The sequence below is a fragment of the Helicoverpa zea genome, chromosome 31 (genome assembly GCF_022581195.2).
Source record: "Helicoverpa zea isolate HzStark_Cry1AcR chromosome 31, ilHelZeax1.1, whole genome shotgun sequence".
In the NCBI taxonomy this organism is placed as follows: Eukaryota; Metazoa; Arthropoda; class Insecta; order Lepidoptera; family Noctuidae; genus Helicoverpa; species Helicoverpa zea.
The window spans coordinates 13,997,482-14,020,404 of record NC_061482.1 but is presented as its reverse complement, the minus strand read 5'-3'; the positions used below and the strand labels follow the sequence as shown (position 1 = coordinate 14,020,404).

The window sequence follows — 22,923 nt, the reverse complement described above, 5'->3', positions numbered from 1 at the left end:
CCAAACTCTTTGTTCAATTATTATTCTAAATAGATCCACATTCAGAATAATGTACTATATTTTTTCATGAATTTACTTTACACTTTTTCATTTTTGCATTAAAGAATTCCGTCTTTAGTTTTGCTCACAATTCTTTAGAAATGTAAGAGCTTTTATAAAGTCATGATTAAGTGTTTAGTGTTGGCATACAAATTGGCGTGTTTCGATGTTGTTATTAGTGTCAAGTGTTTAATTTTATTTTTTTGTCTGTTTTCATTATTCAAATGATTTTCCGAATGCAGTCAAGTTTACTAGTATTTAGTTTCAATGTCTAGTCTTTGTGTTGTATAGTGGTACTCGTGATAGCTTTTGTGCTGTGGCGTCTCGTCTAAATTGTACTTTAGACTAGACTCCAAATTATTGTCAAAAGTTAGCTGTCATACAGAACATAAATGTCATATACAAGCAACGCCACTCTGCTAGGCTAGCACTAACCAGAAAGGACTTTAAAAAATATACAAAAAAACAACTTTTAACAATGTGCTAACGTACAAATAACTGCTCAAAAAAGGATAAACTCTTGAAAACACGACGTCATAATATTTTTGTGGCACATTTGACGACACAACAAAATGGCATGTTGTTAATGATTGATTTAATTTCATACAGATGAATAAAAATATTCATCTACTTCATGAAAGAAGTCGATTTTGATTTGATATCATCAGCACATTTTAACTATCGATTAATTTACTTTATTGTCGATAAGCAATATCGATATAAAATTCATCACAACACTAATTTACAAAAGTCTAATAAATTCACCATACACTTTTGTAACATACCCAAAAAAATGACAATCCAAAACTTGGTAGTGCCAGCCAAGTCCAACAAGAACTTCTGTATAACATTTAACATCGCATACGCATACATGTCGCATGCTTGTGTGCATTGTAGCTTCTACCAACGGTATCGTGACGTCACCGCTCGTATTAAGGCGTCGTCCTGTCCGTCGATTCCCCCGGCGCAGCCAGCAGCGGAGAGGAAAAAACCTCAAGAGCACACTAACAATGCGACAGAGAGTACTAACGACGATATAGAAACAAGGTGCTCGTTTATTATCAGCTACCGAACTTGGCGGATTGTTTTCAATCAGAGTTTTTTTTACATTTATCGAGTAGGTTTATCATCGAATTCTGATCTAATTTAAAAACTTGTTTTGGAATATTTTTATTTAATTAAAGTTGCCATATTGATTTAAATACATATTACATTTTTGAAATTATGATATGTCTGGTAAACAATTCGCACAGTTCACAATTAATACAAACAAGATTATTTAATATTCATTACAATAACTGTTCTATATGTCTCGCTGTTTATGCTTGTAACTGTTGTCTTTTATATGTATATGTATATATTTTTCTATGTATTTGTCTTTTTCGTCTAATATGTAAATATTTAATGTTGCTACTCTCATTAACATACAGGACATTTCTAAAGTCAACTGAAGCCTTCATAACTTAAATGTAATCTGGTTTCTTTTTTTTTATGCAAAGCAACAAAAAATATTATTCCCAAAAAAAAAACATTATTTTTTAATGCATGTAAGTAGTTTGTATACATGTTTCTGTGGTGAATGTATGTTCTGGAGGTGATAGCGTTTACTTACGTACTTAGAATAAACCCAACGGACAGACGGGAGCGGGAGGTTAATACTTGGAGCGGAGCCACCACCACCACGCCGAGTGCCAGCCCCACTAACACGACGACTACGACCACAGTTCGAAGGTACCGTATTGTTGTGTGTGTTTTGTTATTTTGTGCATGTGTGGGTGGGGACTTGCGGTACAGACTATAGGCTATAGACTCCAGGTCATGTAGACAAAAGACTAAGATAGAGAAAGCAGATATTTATTGGTGAGTAAAAATTATTGATTTACTGTTTTGAAAGATATCTCTATTTAGGTGTGAACTGGAGTTTCTTATCGAGATTGATTTTTTAACATCATGAGGTAAAAACCTTATTTAAATATTGGGTTAAATAATATGTTTAAAAGGATAAAACAGTCTTAACAGTAAGTTCCGGCCCACATATTAGTTATGTAATTTTTAATAGTTAATTATATTCTCATAGTTTATATTTTTATATCAGTAGACAGTGTGAATGTGGTTGGAAAATGTGTTTTGTCCTAGAATTATTTTGAGAACTTATACTTAGAATATATAATTTATAAGTTTGAGAATAAGAGTTAATTTTACTGAAGCGAATATGAAACGTACTGCAGTATTACAGTATTGTATTATGTGCACAGTTCGTCGGAGAGCGTAGAGTCAAACAGTAGCAATTCAACACCAAGCTCTGCCACGCCGACCAAACTGTCGCCCGGGAACATTTTCAAGAACTTCTTCAAGTAATCGTGATGTTGATTAGAATGCTTGAATACGGGACTTGTCGGTGATCGAGCGTTACAATTTGAACCTTATTTCTAGTGACCGAAGGTTGATATTACTTTAATGCCGAAGCCATGAGACATTGAATTTGGAAAAGTATATTTTAATGTTACAGTGATTCATAATGGGTTCAATCGTCAATCAAACGATATTGATGGATTGAAATGGATGATGATTCGCGTGTGAAATGTTGATTAGCGTAGTAAAAATGGAATATTCGACAGTTCTCGTGTTCAAGCAAGCTAGGTTTTTCTGTGTGTTAGTTATCATTTGCGCTTCGTCTGTTTGTGCTCGGACGATTTTATTTGCGTTTTATTGAGACCGTACTTTTAATAATATCAAGCATGAAGTTTGATATTTATATTAGACGTGTTGCATGTCTAACAAGACTTGAGACTTTGCAATAATTATGTTTATTGTTTATTTCGCTTGGTTTTTAAAACGCAATCTGTATTGTAAATGGTCAATAATACTGGTTACGATTGCAGGTCGTTTGTGCCCCCCGTTCGGGATGAGGAGAGTGAAACTCAAAGGAAAGCTCACGCGAAACGCGTGCGTGAAACGCGACGTTCTACACAGGGCGTCACACTTGACGAGATCAAGTCAGCCGAGCAGCTTGTCAAGAAGAAGGCTGGTAATGGTACCACAGAGAGCCCTCCGCCTGTCACTATCAAGAAGGAGGAACCCTCTCCCGTCGCCTCACCCGCACCTGACAACGGCTCGGTACGTAAGCATGCAACACTTAGAAATTACCACAGTACGCAGTAGAGGGTTAAGAGGGCACTAATTCTAATTTTAAAAGTGACTAATTGGTAAAAGGGTATTAACTTACCAATCGAAGATGTGTTGTTCGTTTCACAAATAATACACTATGTAGACTTGTGTAATTTGAAACAACAAAATTGATAATTTGGGTTTTAGTGTAAGATTTGGAGCCGTGTTTGGTTCTCTGTGTTTAATTTTTTTAACTCTTTAAACTATGTGTTCACCTGTTATTTGGTATAGTAGATCAGGCCAAATGTAAATGATTTAGTAGATTAGAATATTCAATTACACTGGTCCTTTAATTCTTGTATATACGTTGAGTTTGTATTTGAGTTTTTTTTATAACTTTTTTATTCCGACACTCATTGGTCCAATGTGTGCTTTATTTTAAGTTTCATGTCGATGTCGCCTCGTGTTAATATGGCTATTTGGAACATTGTCACCATATTCACATACCATTTCGTGATGATCGGAGACATTAAACGAGACAATGTTACATTAAAACGTATGTTTTCCTTATTTAAAGGTTTGAATGTTTGTGGAAAACTTCACCTTTATATTTCAAAGTAAAACGGTACCCATTCCAACACTGGGGACCAAATATTCCCAAGAGATAAAAATTAGAAAAAATCCAAACACAGAAAAGTTCCTTCTCTAATGAACGAAAGTTCTAGAACATTTTTCAAACTTGTAAAGTGAATACAATGTCACTTGTGACGTATAGGCGCGCGCGTCTGTTCCGGGCGGCGACGTGGCCGTGTCACTCGCGCTGGCGTGCGCGTCCGCGACGGCCACCGCCACCATAGCCGCCAACAGCGAGCGCCGTCCCTCGTGGCGGCTCAGGCTCGACCCCACTAATAAGGTGGCTATAGCACCGCGGCCAGCCAATCAGATTGTCGATACTTTTCTTCCCTTCGATATACAAAATTTGAATAACATTCGGCATTCGATGTTCCAAGAAGCGTTCGAATTATAAATGTCTTTGATGAGTTTTTAGTTGCGTTTTGAATGATTTATTTGAATATATTACGTTTTTTTTTTTTATTATTTTGGACCGTAGTTATTCTCGATCAAACACTATTTCTATTAGCAATAGCTTTTAAGGTAAGTTATCGTCTCTTCATATTTTTGTAGACACTAGTGTAGCCATTCAATTTTTTGATTTAAAGTTTCGACAATCTCGTTTGACTTAGTCGCTGGGCGGGACGCGCATGGTGTGAAATAAAATCTTTTTCGCAATCGGTGATAAAATTCTGATTTTGGGACTTGAGTCACTATTAGTAGATAATAAAGTATATTCTGCTGTATGGCTTTTTACGGTAAACTTCAAGCATCACCGTGTTGGTAAAGCTTGTTGTTCCGTTCATTGAGAGGGTATAAGCCAGAAAATAAACAGTATTTCAAAAATATAACTTTTTAACCCTCTGACCGCCACGCTCGTACCACATTGCCACCTTTCACCAATCTAGTATTCAGTAATGAAATAAATTCTTTAAAAATTACTGAAGCTCCCTAATGTTCACGTGCAGTTGTAATTTCATAACATTATGCATATTGACTTTGACTTCTAAGCTAACGCGCTGTCTCCACGAGGAAGAGTACCGCGACGTGTCTGCTCTCCTACCGTCGGCCAATCTCCCCGAAACGATTCGTAATCGATTCTCTTGACTACGCGTTATGCTAATATTTGTTGAAAGAGTTAGGTGAAATGACGCGACTCTCGGTCGTGTAGATGGCGCCTGACGTTACTTGATTGGTGATGAATGCGTTTTTTTTTATTTTTTACCCTTCTACGTCCTCCTAAAATCGTACCCACCTTCGTGGCGGTGAAAAGGTTAAACCTCACAAAGCATATGACATCACTGTCATCATTTTGTGTCAAGTGTCACATTCTCCCAACATCAGAATTCGTGTATTCTTAGCATTTCTTTCCCTTATGTATTGCACCACATCTTTCGAGTGCCATGTGTGAACTGCCTGCACCAATTATTTCCTATACAGATACTCGACTTGCGCTCTGAACATCACTCGACTTCCATCTGTGCAAATATTCTTTATAAAGCAAAACACGCAAACTCACAAACCCCTTTAAAAGAACACACAAGGAATCTCCAATGTCATATTGATATGAAGCATCTGAGTGGGGTGTTGATGGGGGCAAGGTATCTTAATCCGAAAAGTTCGAAAGGTATCCATCGAACTTTTACTTGAGATTGGAGCTCATAACCTTTTGCCAGAATGGTCTCGGTCGATAGTTTAGTTTAGCGAATAAAAGAAGTCGAGTATCTGTAAATCACATTTATTTAAGAAGTTCCTGTCTGTCCTGTCTCACGTTTTGTTTCTACACAGTTTGTCTTTATGTTTGCATGTATGTCCTTCTCTTCGGTGGTGAAACATTTTCAGCAATTAGTCTTCTTTAACACGAAAGTAAGATGACGATCCATTCAATTGTAGGTTTTTAGAATGAATTAATTATGTAAAGAAATATTCGATTGTAGTAGATATAGGTCTAATCTAGGTACTTTTGTTTAGTTGAGTATATTTAGTGTGTATTTAAAATGGCTTCTAGCATGCTTTATTAATTTAACGCAATAATCATTTCCAAATAGGAACAAATTGCTATTTTAACATAAGTAACAATTTTGCAATATGGTTGTAAATAGATATTAACACACTTAACGCTATGACAATAACAGTTGCTTTTTTCATAGATCTGTAGGTAGACTAACCCCTTGAATAATAATTCTGAGATCGCTGTTTTTGTTTTTATCGATATCGGTAACATCACTAGCAAATATAGGTTACTTACAAGCCCAATGAAACTTTCTTGCAATGAAAACAGGTGCACTGGATTTTGAATATTACACAGGAGCACATAATGGGATGCACGAAACTAAATTTCAGAACTGCTAAAAATCTGCAAGACTGCTTTTATGTTGTTCGTCTTTTGTATTGGAACAGGCTTTATAAAATGTGCTCCCAAACTAAGGCTGGAAATAGTGCTTGTCCGAAGAAACATCCTGACCAGAACAGATGCTAACCAGAGACCGTCAGAGTAGCTATGTATTCATAGACAGACTTGCACAGATTTAGATACATCGACCTATGGTCAGCATTGTTTCCAGCCTTAACCGCAGTTGCAGAAAGACTCATTGAAGTTAAAGCTTCATTAAATCTATTGCTGACTCTTTGTCTGTCAACAAGATAAAAAATGTTCGCAATAGATTTAATGAAGCTTTAATTTTAAAGGATCTTTCTGCAACTGACGGTAAGTTTGTTCAATTATCTACATTTCTTAATGTACTAACTAATATATTATCCGAATATTGCAACAGTTTGAGCTAGAAGACGCTGGTCGGTCGTCGCCGCGGTCGACCGCCGCAGCCGAGGCGACCGTCACGCTCCCCTTCCGCCGTCCTCCTACTGGCTCTACGGCCAATACCACCGCCAATACCACCACCGTAATAAAAGATGAAAATAGAACATCAACAGGTAATTACACTTTCATTATTCGTAAAGTAACATTACATGTTCCAAACCACTTTGAGCAAAAACATGAAGAGCGGTTACTGCCTCGTTGTTCTAGTGGTCGCACCCATGACTGCTGTGCACGAGGTCTCGGGTTCGATTCCCGGGTTGGGCCGAAATAGTATTGAGAGTTGTAGAAACTTTCACAAAGCGGCCCGTTGTCTGGAAATTGGTGATGGGTACGCCCGTGCATTGAAAAGCAAATGTCGATCCTGCTCCTGATCTCTCTCCGGGTCTGTCGGATTTTCCGTCCCATCAGGTTTTACAGTGAAGGAGTAAAGAGAGCAACTGCGTCTGCGCAAATGCTCCTGCGCAGCCGGCTGATCTCCTTTTATGAGAACAGCCGCCGTGGCCGAAATCGGCCTTGGACGCCACTATTAAAGTGGTTGAAATATGTTGGTTGGTGATTGAAATGGTGAACTGCAGCGCATTAAAGTATCCACATGAATACAGAGTTGTACTTTAACAATCTGGTGAACAATTTTTATACTCGAATCAATATAATAAGTGTTCTTTTGCTCCAGATACGGCCGGCGAAGAAGAGAAAGAGCGCGAAAGCAGTACGGAGAGCAAGTCATCGAGCAATGCCTCTCCGGCGAGCACGCAGGCCGCGCTCAACGTCATCCAGCGTCGACGCCGGCCTAAGCGACGCTCCACAGGCGTCGGACACGTCGATATGGACGTATGTCTCATATACAACACTATTGTACATTTCGTCTCTGTTCTGTAGATATGCCATGCAAATCTTATTATATACCCACACATTTTAACTTTAACTCACACACATTATACCATTAACACATACACACCTGTACTTACGGGTTTTACGTATGATTTTATATATATGATATAACGCAATTTACTATAGCCTTTTAGGCATAGCTTATAACAAAACTAGTTTAGAAGTCCAAAGTAGCTTGATATTAATAATAATTTAATCACCAGTGTAAATAATGTAATTTATTTATTTGCTAATAGCCAACGTGCTTGGCAGGCGCGCTCGTATTTTATGATAGTGATGTGTAAAGACGTTTATCGATATGATATATTGATCGAATTAGTATTAGGTATACCTATAATGCATTTAGAAAGACTCGTGCATATAATAAGCTTTAGCGCGTAGCTGACGATCGTTTCACACCTGACGGAGCGCGAAACAGCGCAACAACATAGCGTCGATATAAAAGGAGAAGACCGATACTTCACTATTCGATAACTTTACGAGTACGAGTTGTTTGGGAAAGGTTTTCCGAATATGAAGCTTCAGAGGAATGTAACAGATGATTGTAACGGATTCCAACCTGGGAGAAGGAATTGATTCAAGTGGTCTCTAACGTAATTTCTAAGCATGTAATTGTAGGAGCAGTCTTATGCGGTTTTTTGCCTAGGCAGTGTTCAGTTCATTTGAGATTATTGTTGGCAGTTTGATTATGTTATGAATAATAAATAGGCATGTTTTCTCTCGAGCACATGCCTACGCCTAACTTACGAATGTGCCATATAAATCAAAGTATCCAATAAAAGCAAGTCACGGCTACAATACAACCTTATGGAAAACGTTACATGCCATTGCTAATTTCTGTTACTGGCAAACCATACTTCTGTCTTCTACACATATTTCTAACAGCGGAAACTTGTCTAGTACCTAATAAACATGATGGTGCATATTTATGTGTGTTTGTGATCGTGTAAAGCGGCGATCGAACGCCATGGACCGCGCGTGCATGCCGGCCGACCGGCTGCCGAGAAGGTCGCGAGGACGCGCCAGGCGCCGTCGAAACCCGGTCGGCAACTGGAAGCCTACGTTACTGCCCGCGCTCCTCGCTGCGTACTACGCCCCACAGGGGGGGAGGCCACGCCCCCCAATGATATCCGACGCGCTGCGTCAGGTGTGACATGTGCTTAATACATGAGTATGAACGGACTTGCGACGCTTTGCTCATCTCTATGTTAGCAGCGTTATATTACTGTTATATTGCCCACGCCAATGACAGGTGCTCGTTGTAAGATGCTTCGTTTCTAGTTTTCGATGCGGGTGAACCTTAGGCAATTGTATCTTCATATGCGAAAAATATCTCATTTTAGTCTCCACCTCAACGACTCGGCTTGGTGCTCTCAGTTTCACTCGCATGCCAGGGCAACAATTTGATGTAATAAAAGTTTATCATCTATTCTTCAGGGTGTAAACTGTTACTTATAGTTCTTCCGCACGTAGGGCTGCCATCCGTCCGGGTTTCCCCCGATTTGTCCTCGTTTTGAGGCCGTCCGGGGACCGTCCGGGCGGGGTTTTAAGAAGTGTCTGGGGAAAACCCGAACACTTTTCATGTAAGGAAGCACCTCATTGAATTTAAGTATATGATAATAGTAAATGGATTACAAATGAGGTATTATTTTGTTAAAAAAAAAATCGTACTCGTTCGGGGAAAAAATGCGATTTACGCCAAATGTCCGGGTTTTTTAAATGTTTGTCCGGGTTTGGCGAAATTAGAGATGGCAGCCCTATCCGCACGTCAACTGTTAGTAAGGACTTATCGAACTATATGTTAGTTATATCTTCTTGAAGATTGCCAACTTTCTATGTACTGCGATTTTAAATAATATCGATGTGGAATGGTAAATACAAGTAGGTAGAACCTACACTTCGCTCTTTTACTCATAGTCGTTTTAAGCTCTTAATTATTTTAACTCATGTTTGTATACTGCGCCTGTTATTTTTGATCATGTTGAATCTTTATGTTTTCATTAGTTTTTATACAATTTGCGCACCTGCCAGTGGTCAGACCAGCATGTTATCATGTCATTGTAGGAATCGAAACGACTTTATTTTCCGCAGCGTAACTGATGAAGACTATTATCACCATAGCGGCTCAAAATTATTACAAATTTCAGACCTAAAGTCCAAGATACGACAATATTTTCGTCTTTCAAAATTTTGCGTTACGTTTCAACCGGCTTTGTTATAATTGGTATTAATACACGGGCTATTTATTTTATCGGTGTCATCTAAATTTATTTACATGCTAGTTCGAACTATTATGTTAATCGTCGATGCAGTTATTGAAGACATTTACAACACGCAGACTGTACCTTAAGAAATATTTGTGTCCTGCAAAAATATTCTCTATGAAATTGATGATATCGGCAATAGTTCGCGTTTACGACCTATTGCTTTGTGAAATGTCGCGCGCACAACGTGCTATTTGTTGAATGACTCACCGAACAAACTTATTGTGTAAACTTTAATATTTCGATGTACAACAACTGAATAAGATACGCTAATCGGATTGGCGCCAAAATTGTTCTAATCAGCATGACGTTTACGGCATGTTCTGTCCGCTTTCTTTGTTTTAAGATCTCATCATTCTATGTGACTTTAAGTCAAGAACATTGTAGTACTATCAATAGATGGACTCTTTCAATATTTTCAATCAAAACACGCAAGTGAGTGTAGCATGATGATGTTGCTGCACAGATCGCTTTCCTCCCGTGTTATTGTTCAAGCGATGTTGTGTAGGAAGTCTGAAGACCTTACACTGGTGGATCAGATATGTGATGTTCCATGTATGTCGGCAGGACATCGTGAATGACCGCGGCGGAGGTGGCGAGGGCTGTGAAGCCGACAACGAAGCGCCAGCGGTGAGTTTTTATTGCAATAAAACTTATTTTACCATGGCTCACTGAATAAAATTATCGCTCAATATTCTAGATTGCCGGAATGGTATCTATGCACTATACTATAATACCTACGGCCTATAATACACAATTATTGTGGATTATAGAGGTATTTTACTAAGATTCTCAAGATGGATCTTAACTTCTAACATGGTTGGAATGATGATGATTTGATAATTTTATTAAGTGAGTCTATCTAAAACCCATTAAACAGGTAATGCTAATCCCGTCTAATCTGCCTGACCATACGTGCTGCCATATAAAAGATTTGCCCCGACAGTTCAGTTTCTTTGAAGACTCCGAACAGTTTTGTCTACGCCTTATATATTTTTTTAAGTAAACTTAAATCTTTTGAAATAGTTTTTATTTAACCGTTGTTTACTGAGTATGTTAACGGCTTCTATTTGTGAATGTTGCTAAAGTGTGGGAGGGATTCGTTCGAAATCTTTTATTTATAGTGAAGTGACGATAGCGCCATAGTAGGTGGTTGTTAATGGGTTAGTTGGATCAAGTTCGGATTGCAATACTCTTGATAACAGACATACAGACACAATAAAGTAATATGTCGTATTATGCCATCATGGCATTCAGCATATATAACTGGACTCCAACCGTCGAACCACAAAAACTTTTACCTATACCTCTGTTATATACCTGTCTAAAAAATGACAACTTATGACATTGAAATAAGGTCATTTTTGCAGCCTCACTTTTAGACAAGTGTTCAAAAGATGTTTAAATTTTTGTAGTAATAGTCCCCAGGCCGGCGAACAAATTTTTTTTTGATACATATACATTTGAGACTTTGTGAGTGCCTTCCTTACGATGAGTCCGACAAAGTTTTCGAATGCGCAAATTTTGGTGCCGCTGCGTTTTTTAATGCTTGACTCCTGGAATTGTCGATATGACGTCACTATGACTCTTCGTACATACCTGTTTCATTTTTTGAGATTCGTTTAATAAAGTTAACTAGAAAATTGTGGTCAACTTGTCCGATAAAGATCATGCTGCTTTTAGAGTATCCACCATCCGAAAAATGTCGATATGACGTCACTGTGTCTCCCCATACATACATGTCGGACAAGAATAACAATGATAGATAACATTATTCTAAATGCAAATATGGACTTGTCCGACAAATACATTGAGTTAAATAGTCAGTTCGACAAGAAAATGAGAAAAAAATATTACAATTGGAAGAAGTTTATTCTTTTTGTCAATTTCTGACTTTAATATTCACGTGCATTATTTATGTATATTAAATTGGCATACTACTTACCAATTTTAATTACTATTTTAGAAAAAGTAGCCTGACTAAGACGTATTGTTGATAGTTTATATTATGTTAAGGAATAATATCCCACATCTATTAATGGACTATATATCAATCAAAAGGTCTTTTTAAGCGCAACATTTTGTCTCAACATACCACTTATCAATTCTTAGTATTTTAGAAGATATAGCCCAAATAAGGCGTATTATCGATAGGTTTTACTATGTTAGGGAATAATGTCCCACCTCTAGGTATGAACCATATGTCAATCGAAAGATCTTTTTAAGCGCTATATTCCGTCTTAACATACCACTTACCGATTCTTAGTATTTTGGAAGACATAACTGACCTAAGGCATATTATTGATACTTTACATTGTGTTAAGGAATAACATCTCACTTGAAGTTATGAGCCATATTTCAATCAAAAGATCTTTTTAAGCGCAAGGTGGTATTAGCATAACTTCGACACATTGTTAGTACTTTAAAAGCTAGAGCTTTTCTAAGATTATATTATCGGTAGGTTCTGTCAAGCTAATCCATTACTTCTTTAGTAACAAATTATATATTATTTGAAAAACCTTTCCAAATGAAACATTTCGTGTTAACATACTTCCGACAAATTGCGAGCTTATTTAAAATTATAATTATTGATAGATGTTTTCAATTAAATAAATCCCATCTCTAGTAATGAGTTATACATAATTCAAAAGACGTTTTTAAATGCAACATTTCATATTAAAAAAACTTCGGCGAATTGTTAGTATTTCAGAAGCTAGAGCTTATATAAGATTATTTTATCGATAGGTGTTTTCGAGTTAATAAATCCCTCATGTAGTAATGATACATATATCATTCGAAACGACTTTCTAAATGCAACATTTACTATTAACAATTGTCAGTACTTTATACCAAATCCTAAAATATATCTATATTTTCCGGACGGTGGACACTCCATATGCAGCATGATCTTTGTCGGACAAGCTTACCACAATTTTCTAGTTAACTCTATTAAACAAATCTCAAATAATGAAACTTGTATGTACGAAGAGTCGTAGTGACGTCATACTGACATTTTCAGGATGGTTGACACTCCAAACGCAGCACGATCTTTATCGGACAAGTTGACCACCATTTTCTAGTTAACTTTATTAAACGAATCTCAAAAAATGAAACCGGTATGTACGAAGAGTCATAGTGACGTCATATCGACAATTCCAGGAGTCAAGCATTAAAAAACGCAGCGGCACCAAAATTTGCGCATTCGAAAACTTTGTCGGACTCATCGTAAGGAAGGCACTCACAAAGTCTTAAATGTATATGTATCAAAAAAAAATTGTTCGCCGGCCTGGGGACTATAAGGCTGTCGGTGGTTAATTAGTGTTTAGGTCATTTTTGTAATCTTACAATCTCAAATAACAGCAGAGTTCGCCATAAATACAGCCCACATGACGAGCCTAAAATAGTGATCTTGATATGAAAACACTCATCATTATGCGTCATCAGAAACTTGAAAATAGCTCCGTTTGGATGCGAACGGCCATTTCATTTAATGAATCCTGTTAGTCATCCGTTATTAATTTTACTATCCTTGGTTTGTTCCGTTATGATGTCTAGTTAAACATCATTTGTGCGATTTTCAGATATTATTCCGTTTTCTCAATAGAACCCCTTACAATTAGCTATTCATTAAAACACTTTGTTTTATTTTTTTGAAAGGATTGTTTTGATTGCTATTCAGTCGCAATATAATCTTATCTGACATCACTATTGTTCCTGTTCTTATTCCGCTTTTGCGTAAACACATCCGTGACAGCTACCCATGAATGACTTCATTATTTTCTAATAACTATGTTTTGACAAAACACCTGAAAACAAAATATTCATGTTTTGTTCGACGGTCGTTGACCGGTGACAGGCTGTCATCGTGAAAAACGGAGACACATTTAACTTTTTAGCACTTTGCCACTTTCAAACAATATTTATAGTATTTATGTCGGTTATTTATCAATCAGTTTGATCATGCGTGTACTTCCGAACTCTCTTTACACTCGTTGGTATATGAAGGCCAGTGTATGTTCTACATCGACGCGTGTACTCTCTTAGCGAATCAACAAAAGACGAGAGACCAGTAATGTATGTTACTTTCTTGCAATAGTTGAAATTGGCAAGCAGGACCAGGAGGGGACATGTAGACTTATGATTTTGTTGATTCCACAATGTCATTTTTTTAATATAATAAATAAAGCAGAATCTGCATTTTTTTCGTTACTGTAAAGTATATTGCGTTGAAATATTGGGTGTCAAAAGTCCCATTACCGCAGTGCCGCATACTCCACCTATCATTGCTAAGATTTAGTGTATAACGAAAGATGCGGAATAAAAAACTACATGTTTACGTCACTGAAATCTAAATGACGAGCATTTATTTCAAGACAAGACCAAATTATGACGTCAAGATATTTTAGAATAAATCACGAAGATAATATCAAAATACTTCTTCTATTCTGAAGGATTACAAGAGATTTGGCGTCCAACGTCCGATTTCGTAGTACAGTAATCTTTACTAATTACTTGAGAGTACGCAATATCGTGTATTGTTTATTGGTTCATGTGACCACGTGACAGTTCGGACACCTGCTAGTGACGTCTTCAGAAAACATTGGCTAAAATGCAGCTGAAAATATTGTGGCTACTATTCAATAGACTAAGGAGACGAATCATTGACCACTCACAATCGTTTCCATTGAGAAATGACCATATCGGAAGTTACGTGCCCATGAGCTTCCCGAAAACTTAATAGCCAGGCGTTATTCAAATGACTAAGGCCAACAAAACAATTAGCGTGCATTAGCTGCACTAATTATTTTCTTGCCTGCAATTATCACATCATTGTGTCATTAGGCCGCAAGCCGTCCCGTGACACCCATTACAGTTTGCTGACACCTGTTAGCGTCGTATTTAGCTGAACGAATTAAAATGCTGCGATGAGTGAAGACCTGTTGAGAACTTTACATATAGAACAGTCGAACTCAATGGAACTTAAAATATCGCCGTTGTTTCGTGAATTACAATGGAAACAATGCGACAGAAATAAATCTTGAGTCAAGCGTGCGAGTTGTGACTAACTGATTCACTTAAAAAAAAGCACGTTAAATATAACAACAGAGTTTCAATAATTTATTCTGCAGTATGCGGTACCAAGGATTAGTGACTCTGGAATGTCTAAAATTACTCACGTAAAATATATTATATACTGTTGTAATGTAAATAATTAAATAGACAGGAATATTGACAGTTATTTACTGTAATTACTTCTATAATTCGTAAAAAGTGCACGAAATTCGTGTGTTTCACATATATTTAAATATTCTGTGGGAAATAGTGGTACGTAGTCATTTTAGCGGCGTTCACCTCGCTGGTTGACGTCACTCAACAATAGGTGCGGGATATTTCTGGCTGCTATATCGTAACTCGTATTCGTCAAATGCTATGAACTCAGCTGGTTCATATGATTTATATCGATCGTTTCACTATGAGCAAAACTATTTTTATGGGCCTTCATATTCTGGAAATCGATTTCTAAAAGGTTCAAAGGGGACCTTTTCTCATTTCACATGTATGTACTTATGTACTCGATGTACTCAAACTAACGAAGACTAGTACTTGCAAAGCGATTCGAGATATTCATTTGAACCATTTTGTTTGATCCACTGCGCCAATTACCTTGAAAATATTTTTCCTTGAAGATGCACAAGCTATTTAATTTAAAAAAAGCTAAAAAGCTTTTCTCTCCAAGATCACCTCGCTTTTGATCTTGAAGCAATATGAAATAGAGTGGAACGTAAATTAACACTGACGTATTACTCAGATTTCTAAAATGTGTTTTAATAGATCTTCCTTTTTTAAAAAAATCACTCAGTTTTTTACCACCTGAAATAAAAAACAGCTGTTCTGATGATTTAAAATTTAAAACAATATTTTGAAGCAGGTACGTACATTTTATTGTATAAAACAGTATACCCAGTCCATTATGCTTTGGCACTTTATTCAGAAATCCATCTCCATAGACAGACTCCCACTCTGTTTAGATAATCCTGTCAAATGATAACTCTATAGTGTAGTGCATTATGCATTAGTCATTTAGTTGCATCCACGTTCCCACTGTGAGTGGGTGGCACAAGGAATGAACAGATATTCCGAATGCAGATGCCGTCTAATATAATTTAAAAAAGGGTCCCTACAGGGACTACTATAATTCCCACCCCCATACACGAAGGGTTTCGTACCATTAGCCAAAAATAAGCGTTTGTTATACATTTAATTTCAGTATTTGTCGTTGTAGCTTCATCAGAAATCATCATGGATTAATGTTTTAGCTGTTTAACTACATACAGCCTGGTGATAGACATACAGTGAAATCTAAGTAATAGAGTCCACTTTTACCCTTTGTACACAAAACCCTAAAAAACCTAGGAACAATAAAAAAATATAGGTTTTTGTATTATTTCGACAACATTGTGAAAAAATAGGGTGTTTTAACGGGAAATTAATGCATTGGCAGTATATAAATAAACACATTGAACGCAGACCTAAATGTGAATTCGGTTGTAAACAAAGTTCCCCGCAGTGATCTCGATTCCTTCGTTCTCAATACCTAGTTTTTTCTTTTAATCAATTCGTAACTCACCCGAAACTATTATTACATTTTTCGATTACGAAAAAATGTAAGGCATTGTGTTGTCAAATAAAATCGATTTGTTTACCCAATCATTCAAAAAGCAAGTACATTTTTGGCACCCTTCCTACAAATTCGTTTAATGAAGTATGAAGTCTTTAAGTAGTAAAGCTTTACACTGTAGAAAATATGAACAACAAATGTGTGTCCAATAATATTGTAAAATTAGTACTAAACTAATTATAGAAACCGCCAAAGGCGAGCCAGAACCAGGTAGACTTGGAAGGAAGAGCGGACAGTGACACAGCAAACATCGACAGTCTCTTCCAAATATTGTTTACTAATAAAAATGAGAATTTGATGTGTTTACATGTACGAGCATCCAAAGTTGAAGACGTGGTACCAATATCGTAAATAAAGAAAATCTATACTTATAATAAATCTGTAGGGAGGTCAATTCTGTACATTGAGTATATTTCCAAAATAACTATTAGGGGGTGATTAGTGATCGATACTGATGTCAAAAATGCAATCAGAAAAATTTTTGTCTGTCTGTCTGTCTGTCTGTCTGTCTGTCTGTCTGTCTGTCTGTATGTTCGTTATGGAAACAAAAACTACTTGACGGATTTCAATGAAACTTGGTACAATGATTCTTCATACTCCTGGGCAGGTTATAGGATACTTTTCATCACGCTACGATCAATAGGAGCAGAGCAGTGAAGGTAAATGTTGGGAAAACGGGAGAAGTTACTCCATTTTTTAACCTTCCGTCGCGTGTGCAGCCCTAATGGTTACCGTTACACAGAAACCATGTATGACGGAAATGTTCTTCATAAAATTATGTAAAAAATATCCCATGACAGCATATATCTATCTTTTATGGTTGACTCACAATAACACGTAAAACTCTCGGTAGGTTAGCAGTTCGGAGCTTTCTGATTATATTTGACTACTATTACGTTTATAACACTCTCACTCACACTAATTAAAAATAGTTAACAGTATTACCTATTCATTAAAAAAAGAATCATATAAATCGGTGAAGAAACACCAAAGTTATACATGAAAAACGGATAAGCCATCGCGCGTGAATACTGAATCACGCTATAAGGATCATTTTTGTGCAACGGTCGCCGCGCTCGACGCGACTCGCGGCGCGGTGTCTGCGCGAGCTTCATACAATATTTGGCTGTTGGTGCGATTGATGCGAATAGACGTTCAGAGTGTTCAACCTTATTGCGCGACTTTTAGGTTTTAAATAATTTATTTTTAACTTTCTTTTGTTGTTATTATTTCTTCCTCTCTTTGTATGAAGTCCGACTCTAACGCGGACGAAGTCGCTGGCAGAAGCTAGTACGAAAATAAAACCTTTTCTAATCCATTCCATGTTAATTCCAGAAAACATAGTCTAGTCCATCTCTATTAATAATTTCCGCTGCCAATATTGTTGTAATCTTAGACAGCACAAAAATGCCCGTAATATATGAACAAGAAATGCCAATTTCCGTCAGCAATGATCGACACTGCAACTTGTTCCAACGCCAGATCTCTCGGGCTCGGCTTGATGATATATCTGTTAGAAATGTCCGTTCGTCGCCGCTGTGCGTTGCCCCACTATGATTCACTTGTTAATGTTATTTACGTGCTCATGTGCAAGGTCGGTGAAATACGACCATCTCAAAAGGGACTCGATTTTGACAACTCATTTCTAACGTCACGGACTCCAAACGCGTGTTTTCAGCAAAATGAATTTGCTCTGGTGAAAGGTTAGTGCGTCAAGGGAAGTTAATGGTCTGTTTCTCCTTGGTGAATTTATGGCTTGGGGAATTTCCATGTCAGACAAAGTAGTTTCACATATGCATTAGCTGTCGTTCAGCCCGTTTCCTGGTTGTAAATGTGCGTCAAAGATTTAGTTTTGCAACTATTCTACATTACTTCGTTAGTTTTGTCTTTAATCTTTCTTAGCAATACAATGCATTTTTATGATTATCTTTTAGGACTTCAAAAATGCGACTGTGTTTATGCTCGATGGTAATGATGATCACATTAAACAATGTATTACTTCTACACCAGATTTGGTAGTTCCCGTAAACTCTCAGCACCTAATAAATTGTCGTAGCAAGAGCAGTAAACGTCCTATTAACAATGTGTGAGCTCGTAAAATGTCTCTCAGTTAATTCACATTTCAATCAGCACAAGACACGTATATAAACAAAGGAAAAGGTCTTACGTTTGAGTTCTAAATCGAGAGTACGTGATAAAAAAGTCGTGTTGATAATATCTAGACAGGTCGTCGCTACATCTCTGTCATGTTGTCTTCAGAGTGACAGATTGCGATGCCGATTTCGTAAAATGAGCGCTTTCTCATTGATATCTTCAAGTAGTCTGTGATAACGGGTGCTTGCTTTGTTACGTTCTCTTTTTTTTGTTCAGTATCGACGGAAACATGGCCCTGTATATATAGTTAGTAGTAAATAAGTTTATGTTGTTAACAAAGTGCTATCGTAGAGATAATCTACGCGCGGGTGATTTGTGAAATAAAAAGCGTGACGTTACTCTTGATTTAGTCTAAGTGATATGACGATACTTATCAAAAAGGCGTTTTACTTGTTGATTTTAAAGCAAGCTTCCATCACAAAATGATCAAAACATCTGTAGCTCGCACCTAGTGAGAAGTCTCCTAAAATTGACTATAAAATATTTTTTGACCTGGATCTGCCTAAATGGTTTCCTGAAATAAAGAATTCCGTTATTTAACACGCCTACATCGCCTACACTTTTTGAGGAAATTAGGACAAAACCTACATTCACATCTTTAGTACCTATGTAATTTGGCTAGCATATGTGTTAGCACTTTTGTCAATGGAAGATTTTGTAAATATGTATTTCGACTGGTGTAAGTTAACAAATGTCTTGCTTTTTTGATCAGCGTGTCAAACATTGGCCTTACTCCAACACGTTGTGAACGTCCGTAGATCGCCATTGCGTGTACTACGCAACTATATTTAGCAATTTTGGAAACGACATTTATTTAACTATGACTCGTTTTCAATATTTTTGAACAAATTTAATTTTACGAAATAAATAACGAAAGCGTGATAAAATTTTCAAATTAGCGTAGAATGTAATTAGCTTGCACATATTTTTATTTGTACGGTGCAATAAAAATGCTACTCGGAGGCGAGGCAGGGGTATGAATGAAATACACCTTGAAACAGATTCGTTCTGCAAAACTAAATTTTATGCTCCGCGCGAAAGATATTTTGAGCTTAGCAGAAACCATACGCGAGCAGTTAACACAAACGCGACCACATTCAGGACGAAGGAAGTAAACAATCAACTGAAGTAGAATATCTTGGAACACTAAAAGAAATGAAACTTTTCGCTGAACTAATCTTAAAACGACTTGAAATGTTAGTGTAACAATTTCACTCGCTGCCTAGCAGTGGCGAAGGGTGGTTTATTGAAATAGGGAAGCCGCAGCAAAAAAACTGGGGGGGGGAGTCTCAGGGACGGGGGGAGAGGTAATGGAGGTAATTTCTCAGTCCACCTTTTAGCACTGACTGAGAGACTGATAGTTTGAACATGTTTTCTCGAGGAATTCTGCAGATTATTAATATCTATAAAACTTTATACCATAACCATAAACTACTAGAATCTGAGAAAAGTTGGCACTAGAAACAATACATTTTATTTAATTTACAACGGCCTGTTAGCCATTGATATTTATCGTATAGGAATACAATCATGTTTCATAAATCTGTCACGACGTTAGTAATTTTAATATTGACGTAATATTGATAGGTAATTCACCCGTGCGGCGTGCCCGAGTTTTATAACACGATTTTATTCTCAAAACATAACCTTGAAAAATAAGTTTCTTCCTAAAGTAAATAATCTGTCAGAAAACAGTCTAGTGCGACTAGTGCTATCCTAGTTAAGTTTTAAAAGTAGGTACACTAAAAAGAAACCTGATGCAAACTGTCTACTTACCAAAATAACTCATTTCAACGTAGGTCTCTCTATTTTCACAACACAACACACACACGAACTATGTTATTTCCAAATGATACACATACTAATAAATTCAATTAAATAATACAACGAACAAATTGTTAATGATATTATCTAAAACAAAATAAGAACAATGAGAGTGAATTTGTCTGATTTGTTTGTTTACATATTTGAGAGCTCTAAGCGCTGTCACTCGCGCGTAGACAGATATAGCTACTCTACTCTTGACGCGTTCTTTCTCGTTCACTCGCGAGTTTTGATTGGCTGGAAGCCGCTCCGTGAGCCGGCTTACCGCTCGCCCATATTTTGCGAACATCGCGCGGCGCGGTGTGGATGACGTCACGCAAGCGTAGTTTTGTATGGAGGAGGAAGCCGAGACGCTTACCGGCTGGTTTAGTAGGAGCAAAAAGTAATTTATCGACAATTTTTTTTACGGTGGTAGGCGTTTTGTTATACCTACATATTTAAATTGTGTGGTTTAAATGATTATATTAATTATACCTGTACCTATATTATAACTTATACCTATGCTTCTTTCTTGAAATTCGAAAGGGAAGCCGATGGGAATCGGCTTATAAGGACGCCTCGCCACTGCTGCCTAGGTTTTTCGTACTCAATGACCGGATTTGTGTAAGAGGATTAGCGACAATTGATTTCTTGGCAGAAAATACTCACAGCAAGAATTTATTCAAGAGATTCTTCTACTTAATCTGTTTCTAAATAATCAGGGCTGCTATAAATCCAGTGTATATCATCTGCTACTACTAAATGCTGATATTACAGCCTTATTATTTTTAGCGTATCCGTGCGTGACGCTCATCTCCTCACACATGGCCAATGACGTTGCTATCCGTCCACAAAGTTACCTCCTCCAACATTATTATAATACGTAATAACAATTTTTACTCGTGGGCGGTTCTTCCTATCACATCACAGCAAGATGTCGCCGTATATTATCGTGTTAATTCAACGGAAAAGATAAATCATAATCATAACATCATAGTGAAACTTTTTCCTGCAAGTTGGACTTAAAATAATGTTGATTTTTTCTGTAAAGAAAACAGGAAGTGGGCCAAAAACAGATGCTCGTAAGACAAAAAATAAAAACGAAATTGTGTGAGATATGAAACACACCCTTGACCCGCTACTTCTCATCAAGTACTTCGAGGACTGCGGTGTCATTTCTATAATGTTTTCATTAGACAAGTGCTAAAACGCTAATTTTATGGTTCACGAACAATTTATAACTACTTTGTCAATGTCCACAATGTAGGACAGACATCGCGTCGGACGTGTAGCGTCTATCGCCCACGTGGGACAGAGAGTGAACGGCCGACTTTCCCGAGACAATTTTGAAATAATTTTGGCGTAAATGACGAAATTTTGAAAAACGATTTGGCCCCGTTGTCTGGTCGTGTGTTCTTCGTGGAAAATAAAATTAGGCCACAAATTCAAAGAATTTATCACACATACAGATTATTTTCTGAATATTTTGCGGTTCATGATGATATCGATAAATACGAGGGGATAAGATTTTCAGTCAAATGGTTGATAGTTCCCAACAAGATAGTATTTGGGTCATCGCTTTCGGAATCCGAGACGCGTAAACTTGAAAATAGAATTTATATATAGCATATACTACGAAGACAAGAAACTAAAGCGAGTTAGATAAATTAACACTTCGATTGCACGTTACCGTTTGCAGAAGCTTTTAGAAGCGCTTATGTATTCAGTTAACGATGCACTTCCAACTTCTGTACATCTGCAGGGCTTATTTAGGTTTGATGTAGCAAACATACATTATGTTGATAGAAGCTTCGGTATTTTTAGCATGCGGTGTGTACCTGTGCGATCAGGGCGCGGTTCAGCGTCGGCCTTCGATCAGCGCACTCATTATGAAGTAAACCGTCGACTGATTGATGAGGCGTCGCCGATAATAATAGAGGGCTGTAATCTCTATTTGCGTAGCGACGTCCTTGCGTTGCGGCGGGTTCGGGCCACGCGCCACCGGCCGGCGCTCCCTGCGCTACTCCGTTATATTTACAGGTGATGGTCTGTCTCACGTGGTGCGTGGATATCGCCCTCTCGTCTGAACATGTCAGTGCGTCACTAGCGTCACACACGCGCGATCCTGCCGCCCGCGATGCGGTCGCACACAATATTTTCACGTCGAGTAGAATAAAACTCGAGAAACGGTCAGTGTGTTTACGTAGCGCGCGGCGTTCGCCCGCCGACTGTTTAGATATTCGTTTTTTGTGAAATGTGCAAAAATGAGTCGTAAACAAGATAGGTACACTTCCAGGCCGCGGAGCCTTACTTCGCATTACAGCTCGTCTCCTAGCATGCTGGGAACGATGCTCGGTAGTCAGTACAGTAGTCCTTACTCAAACAATTATTCCAACTACAGTTCTAGCGCGTACAGGAACTATAATCCATATAGTGCGGGTTTAGGGCGACCGTCGTCCAATCTCGGTATATATGGGGGAACAAGTTCCGGGTATGGGGGAGTGTATTTGAGTGGTTCTTCTTTGGGATCGCTGAATTTGATGACGCCAGTGTTA

General features: G+C 37.5%; 1 protein-coding gene across 11 annotated transcripts in view; it reads left to right on the top strand.

Annotated features, from left to right (window-relative positions):
• The window catches only part of LOC124644795 (protein phosphatase 1 regulatory subunit 12B), a 59,416-nt gene that overhangs the window by 27,972 nt on the left and 8,521 nt on the right, over positions 1 to 22,923 (top strand). For 5 of the 11 annotated variants that reach the window (XM_047184358.1, XM_047184352.1, XM_047184357.1 and 2 more), the window contains 8 exons: positions 937 to 1,086; positions 1,660 to 1,770; positions 2,295 to 2,393; positions 2,922 to 3,156; positions 3,923 to 4,060; positions 6,534 to 6,690; positions 7,251 to 7,408; positions 10,300 to 10,362. In XM_047184358.1, the coding sequence (XP_047040314.1) occupies positions 937 to 1,086; positions 1,660 to 1,770; positions 2,295 to 2,393; positions 2,922 to 3,156; positions 3,923 to 4,060; positions 6,534 to 6,690; positions 7,251 to 7,408; positions 10,300 to 10,362 (1,111 nt within the window). The remainder of the gene's footprint in view (positions 1 to 936; positions 1,087 to 1,659; positions 1,771 to 2,294; positions 2,394 to 2,921; positions 3,157 to 3,922; positions 4,061 to 6,533; positions 6,691 to 7,250; positions 7,409 to 10,299; positions 10,363 to 22,923) is intronic. The other 6 variants (XM_047184361.1, XM_047184360.1, XM_047184356.1 and 3 more) reach the window with 4 other exon arrangements.